Consider the following 19531-nt stretch of genomic DNA (forward strand, 5'->3'; position numbering starts at 1 on the left):
TCTCCAATGCCAGGTACACTGTGCTAGATTAAATGTGATCCTCTCCAATGCCAGGTACACTGTGCTAGATTAAATGTGATCCTCTCCAATGCCAGGTACACTGTGTTGGATTAAATGTGATCCTCTCCAATACCAGGTACACTGTGTTGGATTAAATGTGATCCTCTCCAATGCCAGGTACACTGTGCTGGATTAAATGTGATCCTCTCCAATGCCAGGTACACTGTGCTGGATTAAATGTGATCCTCTCCAATGCCAGGTACACTGTGCTGGATTAAATGTGATCCTCTCCAATGCCAGGTACACTGTGCTGGATTAAATGTGATCCTCTCCAATACCAGGTACACTGTGCTGGATTAAATGTGATCCTCTCCAATGCCAGGTACACTGTGCTGGATTAAATGTGATCCTCTCCAATACCAGGTACACTGTGTTGGATTAAATGTGATCCTCTCCAATACCAGGTACACTGTGTTGGATTAAATGTGATCCTCTCCAATGCCAGGTACACTGTGCTGGATTAAATGTGATCCTCTCCAATGCCAGGTACACTGTGCTGGATTAAATGTGATCCTCTCCAATACCAGGTACATTGTGCTGGATTAAATGTGATCCTCTCCAATGCCAGGTACACTGTGCTGGATTAAATGTGATCCTCTCCAATACCAGGTACACTGTGTTGGATTAAATGTGATCCTCTCCAATACCAGGTACACTGTGTTGGATTAAATGTGATCCTCTCCAATGCCAGGTACACTGTGCTGGATTAAATGTGATCCTCTCCAATGCAAGGTACACTGTGCTGGATTAAATGTGATCCTCTCCAATACCAGGTACACTGTGCTGGATTAAATGTGATCCTCTCCAATGCCAGGTACACTGTGCTGGATTAAATGTGATCCTCTCCAATACCAGGTACACTGTGCTGGATTAAATGTAATCCTCTCCAATGCCAGGTACACTGTGCTGGATTAAATGTGATCTTCTCCAATGCCAGGTACACTGTGCTGGATTAAATGTGATCTTCTCCAATGCCAGGTACACTGTGCTGGACTATGTAAATCCTCTCTTGTACAAGGTGTACACAGTACTATGTGATTCTCTCCTTTGCCAGACGCAAAGTTTAAAGAGGTCCTTACCTATAGTCTGTGTGATCCCCTCCTGTGCCAGGTACGCAGTAGATCTCTGATGTCAGAGAGACGCAGTTCATTTTCTGCCAGGGATGACTAGTTTGTAGTCACCTGCAGGTTTTTGTAGGATTATACATTTGTATCACTAAGTAATCACCTAAAATGCTACTATTTTATTATAATTAACACTAATGCCTGGCAGCTAATGGGCCTTAGGCAAACATATTTTATTAGTATTCATTGTATTAGACAACAAACATGCAGCCTTATGTCATCTATCACACATTATTTACATACTGTAGCATATGACCTAATATTCCCATTGGCCACATAGAATATTATATTACATCCCTGTTAGTAATATATACCCAACAAATCTAAATGTTGGGACTTTGAAGGTGTTATACATTATATATAAACCACACACATACATTTCTATAGCATAAAATGGTCTGTATTTACTATGTTTCTGGTAAAAATGTATTTAGCAGCAGTAAAAGTACAGTACTTGTTTTGTCTACAAGGCCAATCTATTCCTATATATATTTTACAGTAAGCAATATAAAAAATGTTTTTACACCTATACACTCCTTCACATTGATACCCACCCTTCAGCATATGTTGTATCTCTCAAAGAAATTGATTATCTGTGATCTCTTGTATTATCTCTGTGATCTCTTGCATGTTGATCAGATTGTGGGGTCGTACGAATTACAACGTGTTTCATGGGGTTGCTATGCCCACTTCATCAGGGATTGTGAAGGATGATATTTAATTTGACTGAGCAGATGACCTAGCACTAGAGGCCTATGCCTTACCATAACTCCCGCTGGAAGGGGAGCCGACCGGACCAAGCCTGCATAGATATTCCAGCTTTTGTTATTGATTTTGTAATGTTGATAAGAAAAGACACATAGGATGCAAATTAATCAAGTGGGTCCCTACTAACTGCAATTCAAACCACCTTGATTAAGACCTGACTCCTGTGTAATGAAAGCTGCCTAGATAAGTACTCTGTGAGGATGGTAATACTACAGCCCCTCCTATATGTATCTCCTCAGCCTTGGCTTGGTAGGACTCTGATATTCCCCTATAGAATAATATAATTCCTGGGAGGAGAGTAAAAACTTCTCCATCCAATTGTCCAAAACAACATGTTTCAAATAAAAAAAAAAAATTACATTGCCTTGTGTAATTTGCAGTGTTTGTAAGGGAAACAGGTTATTTCAACATGTTTGGTCTTTTTTCCTTTATGTAGTAAAGAATAAAGTGATTATGCCACCAAAAGAAAGCCCCATCTGTCTAAAAAATGCATGGCCAAGTAATTGTCAGTCACACCATTGCAGCACAGAAAACTGGTCTGGAAAAAAAACAAAATGCTAGTATTAAGGTGGTTAAAGATGTTATATAAATAATACAATTATGAGATCCCTTCCTAATGGCTTTCTTAATACCATGACTTCAAAATGTGTACATTTTACCATAGGCCAGCGGTCTCCATACTGCAGCCCCTTACTTTCTTTTATCTGGCCCTTGGGGTACTATTCCATCCACTAATGCCAACAAAGGGGCACAATTCTTCCCACTGACACCAACTGTGGGGCACAATTCTTCCCACTGACACCAACTGTGGGGCACAATTCCTCCCACTGACACCAACTTTGGGGCGCAATTCCTTCCACCAACACCAAAAATGGGGCATCATTCCTTTAGCTGACACTAACAATGGGGCATAATTCCTTTAGCTGATACCAACTGTGGGGCACAATTCCTCCTACTGACACCAACAATGTTATTCCTTCAGACCGATGTCTGTTATTCCTTCTACTGATACCAACGAACAGGCAGTAGTCCTCCCACTGACACCAAAGATAGGGCATTGTCTACTCTCACTGGACGCCAGGACATTTTCTACTCCCACTGACCCTAGTCCAGCCCCTCTAATGTCTGAAAAACAGTAAACTGGCCCTTTAATTAGAAAGTTTGGAGACCTGGTATATAGCATCAAAACCATTATGGCAGCAGGACTGCAGCAGTAAGTAGCTAGGAATAAGGCTACACGCTAAAACACGCAAGCCCTTGTATTTTATATTTCACCTGTGCCTACAAGAAATGTATTAATTGTGGAAGATCGAGCTGCTGGCTTTTTCCTTTCTCTGCTATGCTTGGGTGCAAGGAAGACCCCATAAACCAGCGTACCGACTGCTCTCCACCTCCGTCAATTGGACCAGGTGTCTCTCATTTCATATAACTGTAAGGCTGGTCATACTTTATACAATTTTCTTGCACAATTTTCCTTTAGATTTACCAAAACCATGTAATATAAGGCCTAACCTAAACACGTTCGACTTGTATGCAAACAGGCAGGCCCTTGCACTACATAGTTGGATGTAATTATAAAGGAAATTGTATAATGTATTGCCAGCTTTAGTATGCTTTTGCTGCATCCAAAATGCTGACAGGCTTAAGATTTTTTTAAATTTTTTTTTAAATAATGAATGGTTCAGGACTTTAACTTTAAATGCTTTAAAGAACCTTTTCATCCAGAACCTTCACAGTGTTCTTGAAATGTCATTTTATATCCATTTCTGCTTTTGTATTATATACATTTAGAATTTACTGCTCAGATTTTTTTCATCGTTTTTGCTGTGTGGTACTGTTAGTCACAATGCTGAAGTATTAATTGCCCGAGTGTATAAAGTGGATGTTTCTCTGGAGCCCCGTGAAGTCTACAGGTTACTATAGTAACCTGCGGGGTGCCATAGAGAGAAACAGATAAATCCGTCTGTAACGTACATATCTACCGTAATACTCATATGTGTTGATAATGTACAGTTGTAATGCAAATGCTTGCCTTTGGATGTTTTAACCCTGTTCTTTTTAAGTCGCAGCAGACCCATTTTCTTAGCAATGTTTTAAATAAGAAAACAAGGTTAATGGTTGTGTTTTTCCAAATCGTGTGGCTTGGTGAATCTGCTGACTCAGAGTTTTATGGCTCTGACTCATACAGTTATCTTCCTCAGGATAAAAATACTTCTTTCTTACTTCCAATCTACAGCAGCAGAAGCACAGGCTGCTCAATGTTTCACGGTGCCTGTGGATATTAGATGACAGGCTTCCAATCTGGACATTTTCAGGTAGATAAGGACAATCTAATGTTTTTGGAATAGTCTAAAGACTCATACACATGGTACGAAAATCAGAAGGGAAAAGTCTGAAGACGCGCTGTCTGCGGATTTTCGGATCGTTAGCACGGTGCTTTCAACAGCCAATTTTGACTTTTTCATCAGACGCTGGATGTGCAGGCTATAAAATTTTTGTCGGATGTGAACTTAACGTCTGATTTTCGGATGGTCAGTACGGAAATCGTCACACAAAAGTCAAAAGTACAAACGGGCATGCTAGGAATCGAGGAACGATTGGGAAGAGTTTGGTTTTGTAAACTACTGTTCGTAATCTACAATTAACATTTGTGATGCGGCAATTGATAAAATGTCAAAATGCAGCGCGCATTCTCATCTTCTTTAATGGGATAATAATGAAGCAGTTTTGCTGATGTACTGTAGTTATGCCAAACATATTTTAAAAGGCATTTGTTTTGTACGATTTGAAAATTGCGAATTAACGCTCAAGCAAACTTCTGCTAACTTCTACTAACACGAAATTGGCATAAGGGGCCCAAAGGGTGGCGCTTGAGAAATGAACTTCCTCTTTATACTCTCGTTGTACGTCACTACATTCGTGTTTGTCAAACAACAATTTGCGGATAGTTGGTATGCTAGACAAAATCCTGCACACGCCCTTTTGACAAAAATCAGACGCTTGGTCGTCCAACAATCATAGCATGTGTACGAGGCTTAAGAGCTCAACACAACCCTTCTCAGAGGAGATAGTGAGCAGTGTAAAGAAGATTACTGGCCAGAATAGGGATAGCCAAGTATTTTCTTAATCTTAATGAGTACTAAATGAAGCTCTCATTGACCTCTGTAGCTGCAGGCACCATGGAACAATTCATCCTCAGAGTTTACAACACTGATGTCATTTACTCAGCTGCTTAGCTCAACCTGCTCCCCCCCTCCCAGCAGTGACTCAGCAGCCTTCCCCAAATTTTAACGTAAAAGGGAAAACGGGGAGCTGAGCTGCACGTTTCTACAGAACAAATTACTAATTGTTCCCTCTTTTTGTAATGTGAGCTGCAAGAGAAATTGAAGTAGCATATTCTTCTGTAAGAAGTATTGCAGCCATGTTTTGTTATTCATTCTAGCAAGAAAGTTAAAGTGATTCTAAGGGAAAGAGTAAAAGAAAAAAAAAATGTTACACTTACCTGCTCCGTGCAATGGTTTTGCACAGAGCAGTCCAACACTCTTCTTTTTGGGTCCCCCGCTGGCGGTCCTGGCTCTTCCCCATTGCCAAGTACCCACCAATATTAAGCTTCTTGCTATGGGGTAGCCAACGGCTCCTGCTGCTACTGTATGTGAGCCAATGAGGAGAGTGAGACCCAGGAGAGCATCACTGGATTGAGATGCGGCTCAGGTGAGTATAATGGGGGGGGGGGGTGGAAGCTGCACCCAGAATGCATTAAGGTACAAAACACATAGAATGCAATAAGGAAAAAAAAATCTTAAGCCTTTAGAAACATTTTAAAGTGTATGGAAACAGCATAAGGAGCCAAATTAGTTCATTTTCTAACAAGGAGCAAGCAGATAGGTAGAGAAAGCAATCTAATGGACTTCCTTGAACAGGTCGGCAATGCAAACCCACTGTAATGCAATGCAGAAGTGGTGTTGTCACCCTTGATACACAGGGTGCCTGTAGTTGGCTCATATCAGCCAGCCCCTCAACTCTGCCGATGCCTCCAGCATAGCCTAACTATGGCTCATTGACAGCAGCCTGGAGCTCCCAACAGTGAAAAACACCTCAAAGGAAGATGGGAATTGACGTAGTTTACTATACAGCGACATCAGTGCTGGTGAAAATGCTCTGCGGCTACTCCATATCCACAGCCCTGACCCTGCAGGGACAGAAGCTTTGCTATAGCGGTTATGTGACCACTGAAAAAGGTATGGCTGCATTATACCCAGTGATTAACATATACTTTATTATAATATAGTTACATTTCAGTATACAGCAGGTCTGGCCCATACAGTATTTTTGCAGTCCACACAAAAGTACTAGGACTACCACATTGTAATGTATGCATGGGTATAGGGAGATATAAGATACATTGCCTCCAAGGGACCCATTTGTTATAGCTATTTGCAGCCTTTGTCTGTCTCCTGCTGGTTTAGCTTCATTCAACCTCCTTACTTCGAAAAGAAGTGCAGGCTGAAAAGCCATACATCTGTGATTAAATGGATCTATATTTTACAGAAGGATATTTTTTTTGTTTTTCTAATTGGCTTGAGTATGTGCATACAGATTTTAATACAAAAACAGCTCAATGTGTTCTTTAAATGTCCCAAAGATTTTATTATGAAATATAATTTAATACATGCAATTAAGTTGGTTAGCACATATTGCAGGGCTCTTTTCACTGAATATGTTCACCTTTTATGAGCTTGATATCATTGTATTCAGCCAGCTATCAGCTGATCAGTAAAAGTGATTTCTTTTATATTAGTGGGAAGAGCTACCTTATCCCCCTTCCCCCGTTGGGGTGGTTCCCTGGCTCTCCTTTTCCTCTCTGATCTCCTCTGCGAGTAACTAAAACCGGAAGCAAAGAACGTTGTGTCACTATCCGTTTCAGTTGATTCATTCCCTGGTTATTGTACCCAGGGAAGTAGCTGCAGGGGAAACATTGGAAGTCTAGTATACCCCTGATTAAGGATGAGCTCCGGCGTGTTCGCACACTCCGCGTGCCGAGCCCGCCAGGAAGTCGGCACAGCGCTGCGCTAATCACAGGCAGTGAGACATTTCCCGATCTCTGCAGCTGCGCATCGGGAAAATGTTTCACTGCCTGTGATTAGCACAGCGCCGTGCCAAATTCCTGGCGGGTTCTCCACGCGGAGTGTGCGGACACACCGGAGCTCATCCGTGCCCCTGATATCTCATTAAAGAGGACCTGTCACCTGCCTGTGCTATCAAATAGGGGGCTTGTTGCATGTAATACCAATACGGTAAATGAAAAAAAAAATTAGAGCCGGCACGTGTGTAAACTACAATTAACAGGTATTGCTGTTAACTTTGATGTGAGAGCAAAAAGTCTAATTAATGGTTAACTCTAAATAAATAACCTGTAAATACTTTTAAAGCAATACCTAATAAATATTTTAGGTGTTCTAGTTTTTCACCCTTTCATGAGCATTTTTAAGACTTGAAACCTTAGGTATCTATTTACTCAATACAACCGCGTATTTTTATTTTAAAATTGGATATTATTCTGTGTTTGTGTGCACCTAATTGCATTTAGATGTATTTTTTACTAATAATATAAATTAGATAAACAGTTGCACAAATATCCTGCAATGTAGATAATTGCAACTGCTAGCATTTTATTTATTTATTTTTATTATTTTATGTTATGTTTAAGCATTTTTTTTTTTTAAGCAAAAACAAGTGTGTGAGATTTTAAAATAATCACCCCAGATGCAAAGTTACTGCCCTCTCTCTCTCTCAGGCATTTAGATTTAATATATAAATCATCGCACTGTTCTCAGAGTTTTTGCATTCCTGAATTGTCCGTTTCCCAACATTCGTATTTTCCAGTGATTATCTTGGAAATTGGCATGCACAACTTTTTTGTAGTTCCCACATATGTAACACCAAGTTCTGAGGACAAACAATCTCCTGGTATAGCACAATGAATCTAGGTTAAAGCTTGCCATACACTAGTAAAATTCTGCTATTTTGATTTTTCTTATTAAGAAGGTCAAAAAAATCAAAGGAGAAGGATGAAAATTTTTTTCTCGAACAAATTTTTAATAGTAATGTGGTTTTCATTCAGGAAAGTCCATTCACTCCAAAATCGTATGTCAAAAGCAAATTTTAAGACGTCAAGTGTACTGATGAGAATTTTCTTACAAATGTTTGTATGAATGTTCTACTATTTATGGGCCACTTAAAGCGGAGCTCCACCCTAAAGGGGAAGCTCCGCTTGTCTGCCTCCTCCCCCCTCCACTGCCACATTTGGCACCTTTTGGGGGGAGGGGGGAGCGGGTACCTGGTTTTGACAGGTACCCACTCTGACTTCCAGCTCAGTTTGCCACAGCGTGCTGAACCAAAAGATTGCTCTCCCCTCCTTCCTCCTTAGCTAGCCAATTCACAAAGTGCATGTATAGTATTAAACTGGCTGTGAAGCTGCAAGGTTTCTCAGCCGGTTTCCCTTAGTTAAGATGGTGGCGCCAGCACCTGAGAGCCACTTTAAGAATACACTCAGGTGAGGATACCACTTTATGTGCCCTAATATTCTTAAAGAGTTTTGCCCTTCCCCCCCAAAAATAATTAAAAGTCAGCCGTAACAGTATTTGGGGGTGGAGGCGGAACTCCTCTTTAAGAGCGGTTCTATGGTGTCATTGTGAATGCTGTCATGTTCAGGGGATAGTACCTAGATAAATGGGAACACTTGAAAAATTGAGCTTTGCTTAAAAAATGCTTGCAGGTTGGAAAACACGAGGGGTGTTCCAAAAGTTTACAGTCTGATGTGGAAAGAGTGATCTGACAAATGTGAAATGTTAGCACCGCACTAAGTCACTCCTCCAGATGTTTGCCGCTGAAAATGATGCATGCACGCTATACAGTTTTCGTGCACTTCTTGCAAACAGTTGGCAATCCCTGTAGTCCAATTGAAATTTGAGAAAGTGAAGACACAAGTGGTCATCAAATATTTGTTTTGGAAGGGCCTAACTCTTGCAGGCATCTACATGGATATGCTTGCAATGTTGGGGGAGGATGCCCCATCCTACAGCACTGTTAAAAATTGAGCAGCAGATTTCATGTGGGGACATGACAGCCTCGAAGGTGACCCCCTCCCTGGCAGACCTGCGGATGTGACTGCACAGGAAAACATTGATCAGGTAATTCTAGATCGCCGAGTTGACTTCCAGACAATTGCTAAGGTAGCGGGCATATCAAAAACCACAGTTCAGCACATCTTGACCCAAAATCTTGATATGCACAAGGATTCTGCCTGAAGGGTCCCACAATTGTGGACACCTGATCAAGAACACTCACGACATCTAGGGACAATCTGCAGCTGTTCAGGAGCGATACAGGGAACATTTGTGCCAGGTTTGCAACTATGGATGAAACTTGGGTCCACCACTTCCAGCCTCAAATCTCAGTCAAAACAGGCTTCTGGGATTCCTAGGGTGTGCTGCTTATTTGTTACCTTTTAGAATGAACAGGCTATCAGCAGGGACTACTATGCAACCTTGATTGATCATTTGTGTGATGCCATCAAGGTGAAAAGACGTTGGTATGCTCCAAAAACTGATCTGCTGTGGCGATGGCTGCCATCCATTCCTGTGGATTCTCTCTGGTTACCCATCCACCATGCTCACCAGATCTGGAACTATCGGACTACCGCCTATTTCCAAAACTGAAAAATGAACTGTCTGGTGTTTGTTTCGCCAGTGACAATGATGTAATTGATGCCATGACTACTTTTTCGGATGATCAGACTAAAGATTTTCTTTCAACAGGGATCCGAGCACTAGAGCACCCTTGAAATCAGTCACTTTCTTCTACGTCAGGTTCAGAACTTTTGGGACGCCCCTCGTAGGTCTTTATATCTGTTAAAACTCTTAAAGCTGGGCTTGAGGTAGATATAAAGAACACTTTTTCATCTAGTTTTGTATCACTTAAAAAAATTGTGTTTTTTATATTGAATTACCATATTTGCCTGCATAGGTCCTTAAACTGGAAATCATGCTGAGGCACGGAGGGTGAGACTCTGAGCCAGTCAGTGCAAGCTGTCTAAAGCTGGCTATACGCTGATCGATCAGTGTGTGGCCATCCCCATTGAACAGAAATCAATCATTGTGATAAACTTCTGTCAATGGGACATGTCGGAAAACTTTTGTCGATCAGCTGCTGCAGCGTTCAGTATATTCTAGCATCAGCTGTTAGAATACAAAGTCCCAGTGGTGGAGGAGGAGATTTTGTGTGGATGGTGGAATCTGTTAGACTTTTTTTGTTTAGGCAGCTGCCTGAACAAAAAAATAAAGTAACTGTGTATAATCAGCTTTCGCTGCTTTGCGCAGTGCATTAAGTCAACGGTTTAAACATGCTGTCAGGAGGGGAGAGCAGAGTGATAAACCTTTTCATATTCACTGACCAATCACAGGCATGGAGCAGATTGGTGACCAGGGTGTATTGCAACAACAGACAAAAAAAAAGAGGCCACTAACCTGTCTGCTGTCAGGCAGGGCTTTGATAATATTTGAAATGCTTGAAGAAAATGTGTTTTAGCAACTATGTATTTAGCTGTATGTCTGGAGTTCAGCCTTAAAAAGGTGTTGCAAAGTGAAAACAAATTCTCACAACTAATTCGCTTGTATCTTTATAGTTTTATCATACACTGAATATCTGGGTATCTGTATCTAAAACGTGTCTAAACCCATAAACGGAAATATAATATTTTGCAGCTGACCAGTCTTTGGAAATGGTGGCCACATAAAAAAAAAAAAAAAGTCATGCTTTTTTTTTCCCCTTTATTATCAGGTAGTGTTCCTGCCAGTACCACACTCCCTGCTCTCATTCATCGTACTGTATTTATGGTGTAAGCCTTGTCTCCCCACCTTTGTTGCTTAAGGGGGAGCATTTGGGGAGAGGGGTGGTAAAAACGTGGCTCAACTGCTTGTTTTTACTACTCGCCCCTCAACCACAAGTGTAAACAAGGCCTTATGCCCCGTACACACGGTCGGATTTTCCGATGGAAAATGTCCGATCGGATCGTGTTGTCGGAAATTCCGACCGTGTGTGGGCTCCATCGGACATATTCCATCGGATTTTCCGACACACAAAGTTGGAGAGCAGGAGATAAAATTTTTCGACAACAAAATCCGTTGTCGGAAATTCCGATCGTGTGTACACAAATCCGACGGACAAAGTGCCACGCATGCTCAGAATAAATAAAGAGATGAAAGCTATTGGCCACTGCCCCGTTTATAGTCCTGACGTACGTGTTTTACGTCACCGCGTTTAGAACGATCGGATTTTCCGACAACTTTGTGTGACCATGTGTATGCAAGACAAGTTTGAGCCAACATCCGTTGGAAAAAATCCTAGGATTTGGTTGTCGGAATGTCCGAACAAAGTCCGACCGTGTGTATGGGGCATTACAGTGATTGTAAAGGCAGATTTTTTCTCTCTGCATGCAGCCCCTCTCCCCCAAATACATACCTGAGCCCAATCTCAATCCAGCGCTGTGCATGAGAGCCAAGGCTCTCTCGACACTCTTTCTCCCCCTATTGGCTTAGTTAAAGCAGCAAAAGCCATTGGCTCCTGCTGCTGTCAATCACAGCCAGTGATGAGGATGCCGGGCTCGGGAGGAAGCACGCTCAAGTGCCCCCATAGCAAGTACTCAGTAGGGGAAGGAGCAAAGAGTGCCAGCGAGGGGACCTGAGAAGAGGGGGATCAGGGCCACTCTGTGCAAAACCATTGCACAGAGCAGGTAAGTACACATGTTTGTTATTTTAATTTAAAAAAAAAAAATTTTACAATCACTTTAATCATAGATGGCAAACAACCACCAATTGTTCCTGGAGAAATATTGCTTATTTATGCCCAGCTTTAAGCAAATGTTAACTAAAAAGTTGCGTAATCCTTAAATACAAGTGCTTGTTTTAATGGTTGTCGCCTAACAATACCCTCCTCTTGTCTTTTAGGTTCTAGTGTTGCACGATGTGTACTCGCAGCATGTCATCGTTCCTCCTTACGCCGTCACCTTAGAAGAGCTTAAGCCATTGACGAATCACAGCATCCGCCTGCAGTGTGCTAACGAAGTGGGCTCCTCTATTTTCACTGAATGGCTGTCCTTTCAAACACTGGAAGCCGGTAAGCAGTGCAATAATATTAAAATACACTTTTCTTGTTGACTTATTGATCAGGACCTCATAAGCTGAAACACTTTAATTCCTGAGGCTGCTTTGGACAGCACTTGAAGCAGAAATTGAAGGAGACTCTTGGTGTTAAAGCATACTTGTCATAATCCTGCATGTCCTTCAAATCTAGTTTCTGTGAGGGCAGAACTCCTCTACAGTGGACTTAGAGAGGGAGTAACCAGGCTGATAAAGATATCCACTCCATATCAGTAATGTGTTTAAAGGTTAGATCAATAAATACCTATTTTTAGAGTTTGCCATTGTCACATCGTGTTGGTTAACCAACCTGACTTTGTTTTTATATGAGTTACTTTTAAGGACTGTACACCAACAATCACAGCTATGCTTAGATTTCTCTGTCTGCATTTACTACACCTCTAACTGTGAGATATTCATATTGTGCTGGGGTATCAACTATGAGGGGCCGTATAGTGCACAGGTACCCACAACAGCCTTACCTGGAAAAAAAACTTCCATTTAATTGTCACTATGCTGTCCAATCGCTCTGCTTCTCTCCTTCTTAAAACCTAAAGACGGCCATACACAGTTCAAATTTCTTTCCTGCAACCAGGGGTTGATAGGGGAGTCCCTCCAGCCGAGTCATTGTGTTCTCCCAGCAGGGGGCGGCTTTGCATGTAAGATCGATCAACTTGGTGCATTCAGCCTGCCCATACATGGTTCGAATCTCGGCCGGTTCCTGCTCCTCCTAACTCCAGCTTCACCATCACATGGGCCAAACAAACTATTTGCTTCACTAAAAAATGTGGCTACTGTTAGCGCTGTATAAACTGTACGATGCATCGGCTTTGTTCTGGCAGTGGTATGGGGACTTTCTGCTCTGTTCCCAGAACAGAATTGTGTCGGGCTTCTTAGCCATTCACAGGAAGTCTTGTGTTATATCAATCAATACAAGGCTTCCCCTGAATGGCTGAAATGGCGTTTGTGACATCATCTGATCGCCTCCATACCTTAGTCGTAGGCGTGCGCACAGGGTGTGCGTGGTGTATCACCCTGTAGGGTGCAGATTCCCCCTGCTGCCCTGGCCCCCCCATACTAGAAGACCACAAAAACAAGAGAAGGGCGCACCGATCTAGTGCAATTCCATTATAAACATTTATTAAAGGATAAAAAGGACAATAAAGTGACACACACAATACTCACAAACGCATGTTGTATATACGCACGTCAAAGCACAATGTAAACAAGTCGCCTCTAGGACTGCGGGAATGCTCCAATGATGCAAGGAGACCAGATGGCGTCCATGATGGCTAGGCTGACACGTTTCAAGATAGAACCCTCTTGCTCACCTGGCCCCCCTCCCACAGTGCTTCCAGCTTCCCACCTCTCCTCTCCCGCCAGCTGCTGTGGGGGATCTTTCAGGATGGAGACTAGGGAAAGGAGCTGGTGCAGCGGAGGCTGGAGAGAAAGGAACTGGGGAATCTCAGTGCCTTTCTTTGTCTCAAAGGTGAGAAACATCAGGGGTTTGTTTAGACCCCTGATATATTTCACCAAATCCCCCCAACGGGGCTCCTAAAACAATTGTAAAATAATATTGTAATAAATAATAATAATGTGAAAAATAATAAAAAAATAAAATTGTAAATAATTAAAAAATTAATATAACTACTGGACTACTGGCACCGTACAATGCTCTACCGACACTGCCCTTCTGAAACTGTCCATGTTTTAATACATGCTTACATTTATTTATCAGAGTGTGTGTATGTATGTATGTATGTATACGTGTGTGTGTGTGTGTGTGTGTGTGTGTATATGTATATATATATATATATATATATATATATATATATATATATATATATATATATACACACACACACACACACACAGTGTGTAAATATTTTATTCTATCTTTTCATGTTACAACATTGAAGAAATGACACTTTGCTACAATGTAAAGTAGTGAGTGTACAGCTTGTATAACAGTGTAAATTTGCTGTCCCCTCAAAATAACTCAACACACAGCCATTAATGTCTAAACCGCTGGCAACAAATGTGAGTACACCCCTAAGTGAAAATGTCCAAATTGGGCCCAATTAGCCATTTTACCTCCCCAGTGTCATGTGAATCATTAGTGTTACAAGGTCTCAGGTGTGAATGGGGAGCAGGTGTGTTAAATTTCGTGTTATCGCTCTCTCTCATACTGGTCACTGGAAATTCAACATTGCACCTCATGGCAAAGAACTCTCTGAAGATCTGAAAAAAAAGAATTGTTGCTCTACATAAAGATGGCCTAGGCTATAAGAAGATTGCCAAGACCCTGAAAATTAGCTGCAGCATGGTGGCCAAGACCATACAGCGGTTTAACAGGACAGGTTCCACTCAAAACAGGCCTCGCCATGGTCGACCAAAGAGGTTGAGTGCACGTGCTCAGAGTCATATCCAGAGGTTGTCTTTGGGAAATAGACGTATGAGTGCTGCCAGCGATGCTGCAGAGGTTGAAGGGGTGGGGGGGTCAGCCTGTCAGTGCTCAGACCATATGCCGCACACTGCATCAAATTGGTCTGCATGGCTGTCGTTTCAGAAGGAAGCCTCTTCTAAAGATGATGCACAAGAAAGCCCGCAAACAGTTTGCTGAAGACAAGCAGACAAAGGACATGGATTAATGGAACTGAACTGAACTGAAGCAGAGCATGATCCCCTCCCTTGAGAGACTGGGCCCCAGGGCAGTATTCCAACATAATGACCCCAACCCAAACACACCTCCAAGATAACCACTGCCTTGCTAAAGAAGCTGAGGGTAAAGGTGATGGACTGGCCAAGCATGTTTCCAGACCTAAACCCTATTGAGCATCTGTGGGGCATCCTCAAATGGAAGGTGGAGGAGCGCAAGGTCTCTAACATCCACCAGCTTTGTGATGTCCTCATGGAGGAGTGGAAGAGGACTCCAGTGGCAACCTATGAAGCTCTGGTGAACTCCATGCCCAAGAGGGTTGAGGCAGTGCTGGAAAAATAATGGTGGCCACACAAAATATTGATACTTTGAGCCCAATTGGGACATTTTTACTTAGGGGTGTACTCATTTTTGTTGCCATCAGTTTAGACATTAAAGAAGGCCAGCCTGAGCTTGTTTGACTGGGCTTCTCCTATGGGTCACGGGATTGCAATTTGTTTTGCTCTCCTGTGAACCATTTTCAGCAGAGAGCAGACTGAAGTCCGCTCTCTGCTGACGACACTGGAATCAGTCTAGGCACCGCGTCATCGCGACAATAAGGTCTGGATCTGCCAGGTGCCTAGACTGATGCCCCTCCACACCTCAGCGCTCCAGTGAGCACTGGGGGGGCAGAGCGGAAAGCTGCTGGCTGACAGTCAGTAGCTCTCTGCTCAGGGGGCTGAGAGAACCGAGTCATCGGGCATGTTCGATCGCTCGGTTGTCAGTGCAGAGGTGCCGGGGGACAGATGCAGCATCGATCCGATGCTGCATCCTTCTAGGTACGTATGAATCAAAAAATAAATAAAACATCTCTTTTAATAGCTATGTGTTGTTATTTTGAGGGGAAAGCAAAATTACACTATTATACAAGCTGTACACTGACTACTTTACATTGTAGTAAAGTGTCATTTCTTCAGTGTTGTCACATGAAAAGATATAATAAAATATTTACAAAAATGTGAGGGGTGTACTGACTTTTGTGAGGTACTGTAAAAAGTCTACACACCCCTGTTAATATGTCAGGTTTCTGTCATGTAAAAAAAAATGAGACAAAGATAAATCATTTCAGAACTTCTTCCACCTTTATGTATAGGGGTTGGGGTAGACGTGGAGTCACAAGTACTTCAACAAAGGCACCATCCCCTGAGAATATGCAATTATGTTTCAAAAAGAAGATGAAACCCGAGTGGGACTTTAGTTGTGCCTTAGTATAATAAAGAATATATATACACATACTTGAATTTATAGAAAAGGCACAACTAAAGTCCCACCCAGTTTTAATCCTGACTTATAAACTGTATAACTCAGTTGAACAACAAACTGAAATCTTTTAGGTGGAGGGAAGTAGAAATAAAAAACGAAAATAATATGGTTGCATAAGTGTGCACACCCTTAAACTAATACTTTGTTGAAGCATCTTTTAATTTTATTACAGCGCTCAGTCTTTTTGGGTATGAGTCTATCAGCATGACACATCTTGACTTGGCAATATTTGCCCACTCTTCTTTGCAAAAACACTCCAAATCTGTCAAATTGTGAGGGCCTCTCCTGTGTACAGCCCTCTTCAGATCACCCCCACAGATTTTCAATCGGATTCAGGTCTGGGCTCTGGCTGGGCCTTTCCAAAACTTTAATCATCTTCTGGTAAAGCCATCTCTTTGTTGATTTAGATGTATGCTTTGGGTCGTTGTCATGCTGAAAGATGAAGTTCGTCTTTATGTTCAGCTTTCTAGCAGAAGCCTGGTTTTGTGCCAATATTGACTAGTATTTGGAACTGTTCATAATTCCCTCTACCTTGACTAAGGCCCCTGTTGCAGCTGAAGAATAACAGCCCCAAAGCATGATGCTACCACCACCATGCTTCATGGTGGGTATGATGTTATTTTGGTGATGTGCAGTGTTGTTTTTGCACCAAACATATCTTTTGGAATTATGGCTAACCAAGTTCAACCTTGGTTTCATCAGACCATAACACATTTTCACACATGCTTTTGGGAGACTTCAGATGTGTTTTGGCAAAATTTAGCCAGGCTGGGATGTTTTTTTTTCATAAGAAAAGGCTTCAGTCTTGCCACTCTACCCCATAGCCGAGACAAATGAAGAATACAGGATTGTTGTCACATGTACCACACAGCCAGTACTTGCCAGATAATCCTGCAGCTCCTTTAATGTTGCTGTAGGCCTCTTGGCAGCCTCCCTGACCAGTTTTCTTCTCATCTTTTCATCAATTTTGGAGGGAAGTCCAGTTCTTGGTAATGTCACTTTTGTGCCATATTTTCTCCACTTGATGACGACTGTCTTCACTGTGTTCTATGGTATATCTAATGCCTTGGAAATTCTTTTGTATCTTCTCCTGACTGATGCCTTTTAACAATGAGATCCCTCTGATGCTTTGGAAGTTCTCTGCGGACAATGGCTTTTGCTGTAGGATGCGACTAAAAAAAATGTCAGGAAAGACCTACTAGAACAGCTGAACTTTATTTGGGGTTAATCAGAGGCACTTTAAATGATGGCAGGTGTGTATTGACTCCTATTTAACATGAGTTTGAATGTGATTGCTTAATTCTGAACACAGCTACATCCCCAGTTATAAGAGGGTGTGCACACTTATGCAACCACATTATTTTAGTTTTTTATTTTTACTCCCCCCCCAAAGATTTCAGTTTGTCTTTCAATTGAGTTTTACAGTTTATAGGTCACATTAAAGGTCGAAAAAGTTCTGAAATAATTTATCACACGTGAGGTATTGCCGTGATCGTTGGAGCGAGAGCAATAATTCTAGCCCTAGACCTCCTGTGTAACTCAAAACATGCAACTTGTAGAATTTTTTAAACATCGCCTATGGAGATTTTTAAGGATAAAAGTTTGTTGCCATTCCACGGGTGGGCGCAACTTTGAAGCATGACATGTTGGGTATCAATTTACTCGGGGTAACATTTTTCACTATAAAAAAAAAATTGGGCTAACTTTACTGTTGTCCTATTTTTTAATTAATAAAAGTTAATTTTTTCCAAAAAAAAGTGCGCTTGTAAGACCGCTGCGCAAATACGGTGTGACAAAAAGTATTGCAACAACCACCATTTTATTCTCTAGGGTGTTAGAGAAAATATATATAATGTTTGGGGGTTCAAAGTAATTTTCTAGCAAAAAAAACTGTTTTTAACTTGTAAACATCAAATCTCAGAAAGAGGCTCGGTCCTTAAGTGGATACTGTTTGTAGCTGATGCCACATACAGTTTATACAGTGCTCACAGCAGCTCACTGTGCTTTGTGAATAGTCCTGCAGTCTTCTGGGACCTATGATGGCTGCGGGGGCAGAGGGGTGACTTCTGCTCGGATTGCCACAGTGATCCGGGCGAACGTGGGAGCGGCTAACTGTCAAAAACAGGTACTAGCTCCCCCCAAAATGTGGCAGAGGAGGGGGGAGGAGACAAACAAGTCGAACTTCTCCTTTTGGGTGAAGTTCTGCTTTAACCACTTAAGGCCTGGAAGGATTTACCCCCTTAATGACCAGGCCATTTTATGCGATACGGCACTGCGTCGCTTTAATGGATTGTGCGGTCGAGCGATGTTGTAACCAACCAAAATTGACCTCCTTTTTTTTTCTCACAAATAGAGCTTTCTTTTGGTGGTATTTGATCACCTCTTTGGTTTTTATTTTTTGCGCTATAAACAAAAAAAAGCTACAATTTTTGTAAAAAAAAATATATTTTTTAATTTTTGCTATAATAAATATCCCAAAAAAAAAAAACAAAACAAATTTCTTTATCAGTTTAGGCCAATATGTATTCTTCTACATATTTTTGGTAAAAAAAAATCGCAGTAAGTGTATATTGATTGGTTTGCGCAAAAGTTTTATAGCGTCTACAAAATAGAGGATAGATTTTTGGCATTTTAATTATTTATTTTTTACTAGTAATGGCGGCAATCTGCAATTTTTAGCGGGACTGCGACATTGCGGCAGACAGATCAGACACATTTGACACTTTTTTGGGACCTTTGACATTTATACAGCGATCAGCTAAAAAATAGGCACTGATTGCTGTATAAATGTTACTGGCAGGGAAGGGGTTAACACTAAGGGGCGATCAAGGGGTTAAGTGTTCCCTAGAGAGGTGTTTCCAACTGTGGGGGCAGTGTGCTGACTGGAGGAGGAGAGAGATCACTGTTCCTGATCACTAGGAATAGCAGATCTCTCTCTACTCCCCTGTCAGAACGGGGATCTGTTTGTGTATATAGACAGATCCCCATTCTGGCTCTCTGTGGCACGATTGCAGGTGGCTGGCAGACATCACAGCCGCCAGCTACGTGCATCGGCTCCAGCATCGCGCCGCGGGCGCCCTATCGCTCTTAAAGCAGCCGACGTACACCTACGGTGATTCGCACAGTAGAAATAAAATGGTCACATAGCCTAAACCTGGTCATAGTTATATTGAGGATGAGAAGGAATGTCTACTCGTGAACATGTTTATAAGCACATTGTCCCCCAAGTGCTGCATTTATTTCCATTATACCATACAGTCTGTCAACTGCCAATCTTTCCTAGTATTGTTTGTATGTGGGTGGGAGTTCTACTACTAGTACTTGGAAAAGCCTTTAAATATACAAAAAGAGAAAGAACGAAAAAAAGGGGGACCCTAAAGGGTAAAGAAAGAAGTCAAGGCAAGAACCAGACTGGGTGGAAT

The 19531-nt window shown here is 41.8% G+C and overlaps 1 protein-coding gene across 1 annotated transcript in view; it reads left to right on the forward strand.

The window, feature by feature from the left end:
• Positions 1-19531, forward strand: part of TYRO3 (TYRO3 protein tyrosine kinase) — a 334891-nt gene that overhangs the window by 154352 nt on the left and 161008 nt on the right. The window contains exon 7 of the mRNA XM_073608643.1: positions 11957-12125. Within this exon, the coding sequence (XP_073464744.1) occupies positions 11957-12125 (169 nt within the window). The remainder of the gene's footprint in view (positions 1-11956; positions 12126-19531) is intronic.

This window comes from Aquarana catesbeiana, linkage group LG13 (assembly GCF_042186555.1).
Source record: "Aquarana catesbeiana isolate 2022-GZ linkage group LG13, ASM4218655v1, whole genome shotgun sequence".
NCBI lineage: Eukaryota > Metazoa > Chordata > Amphibia > Anura > Ranidae > Aquarana > Aquarana catesbeiana.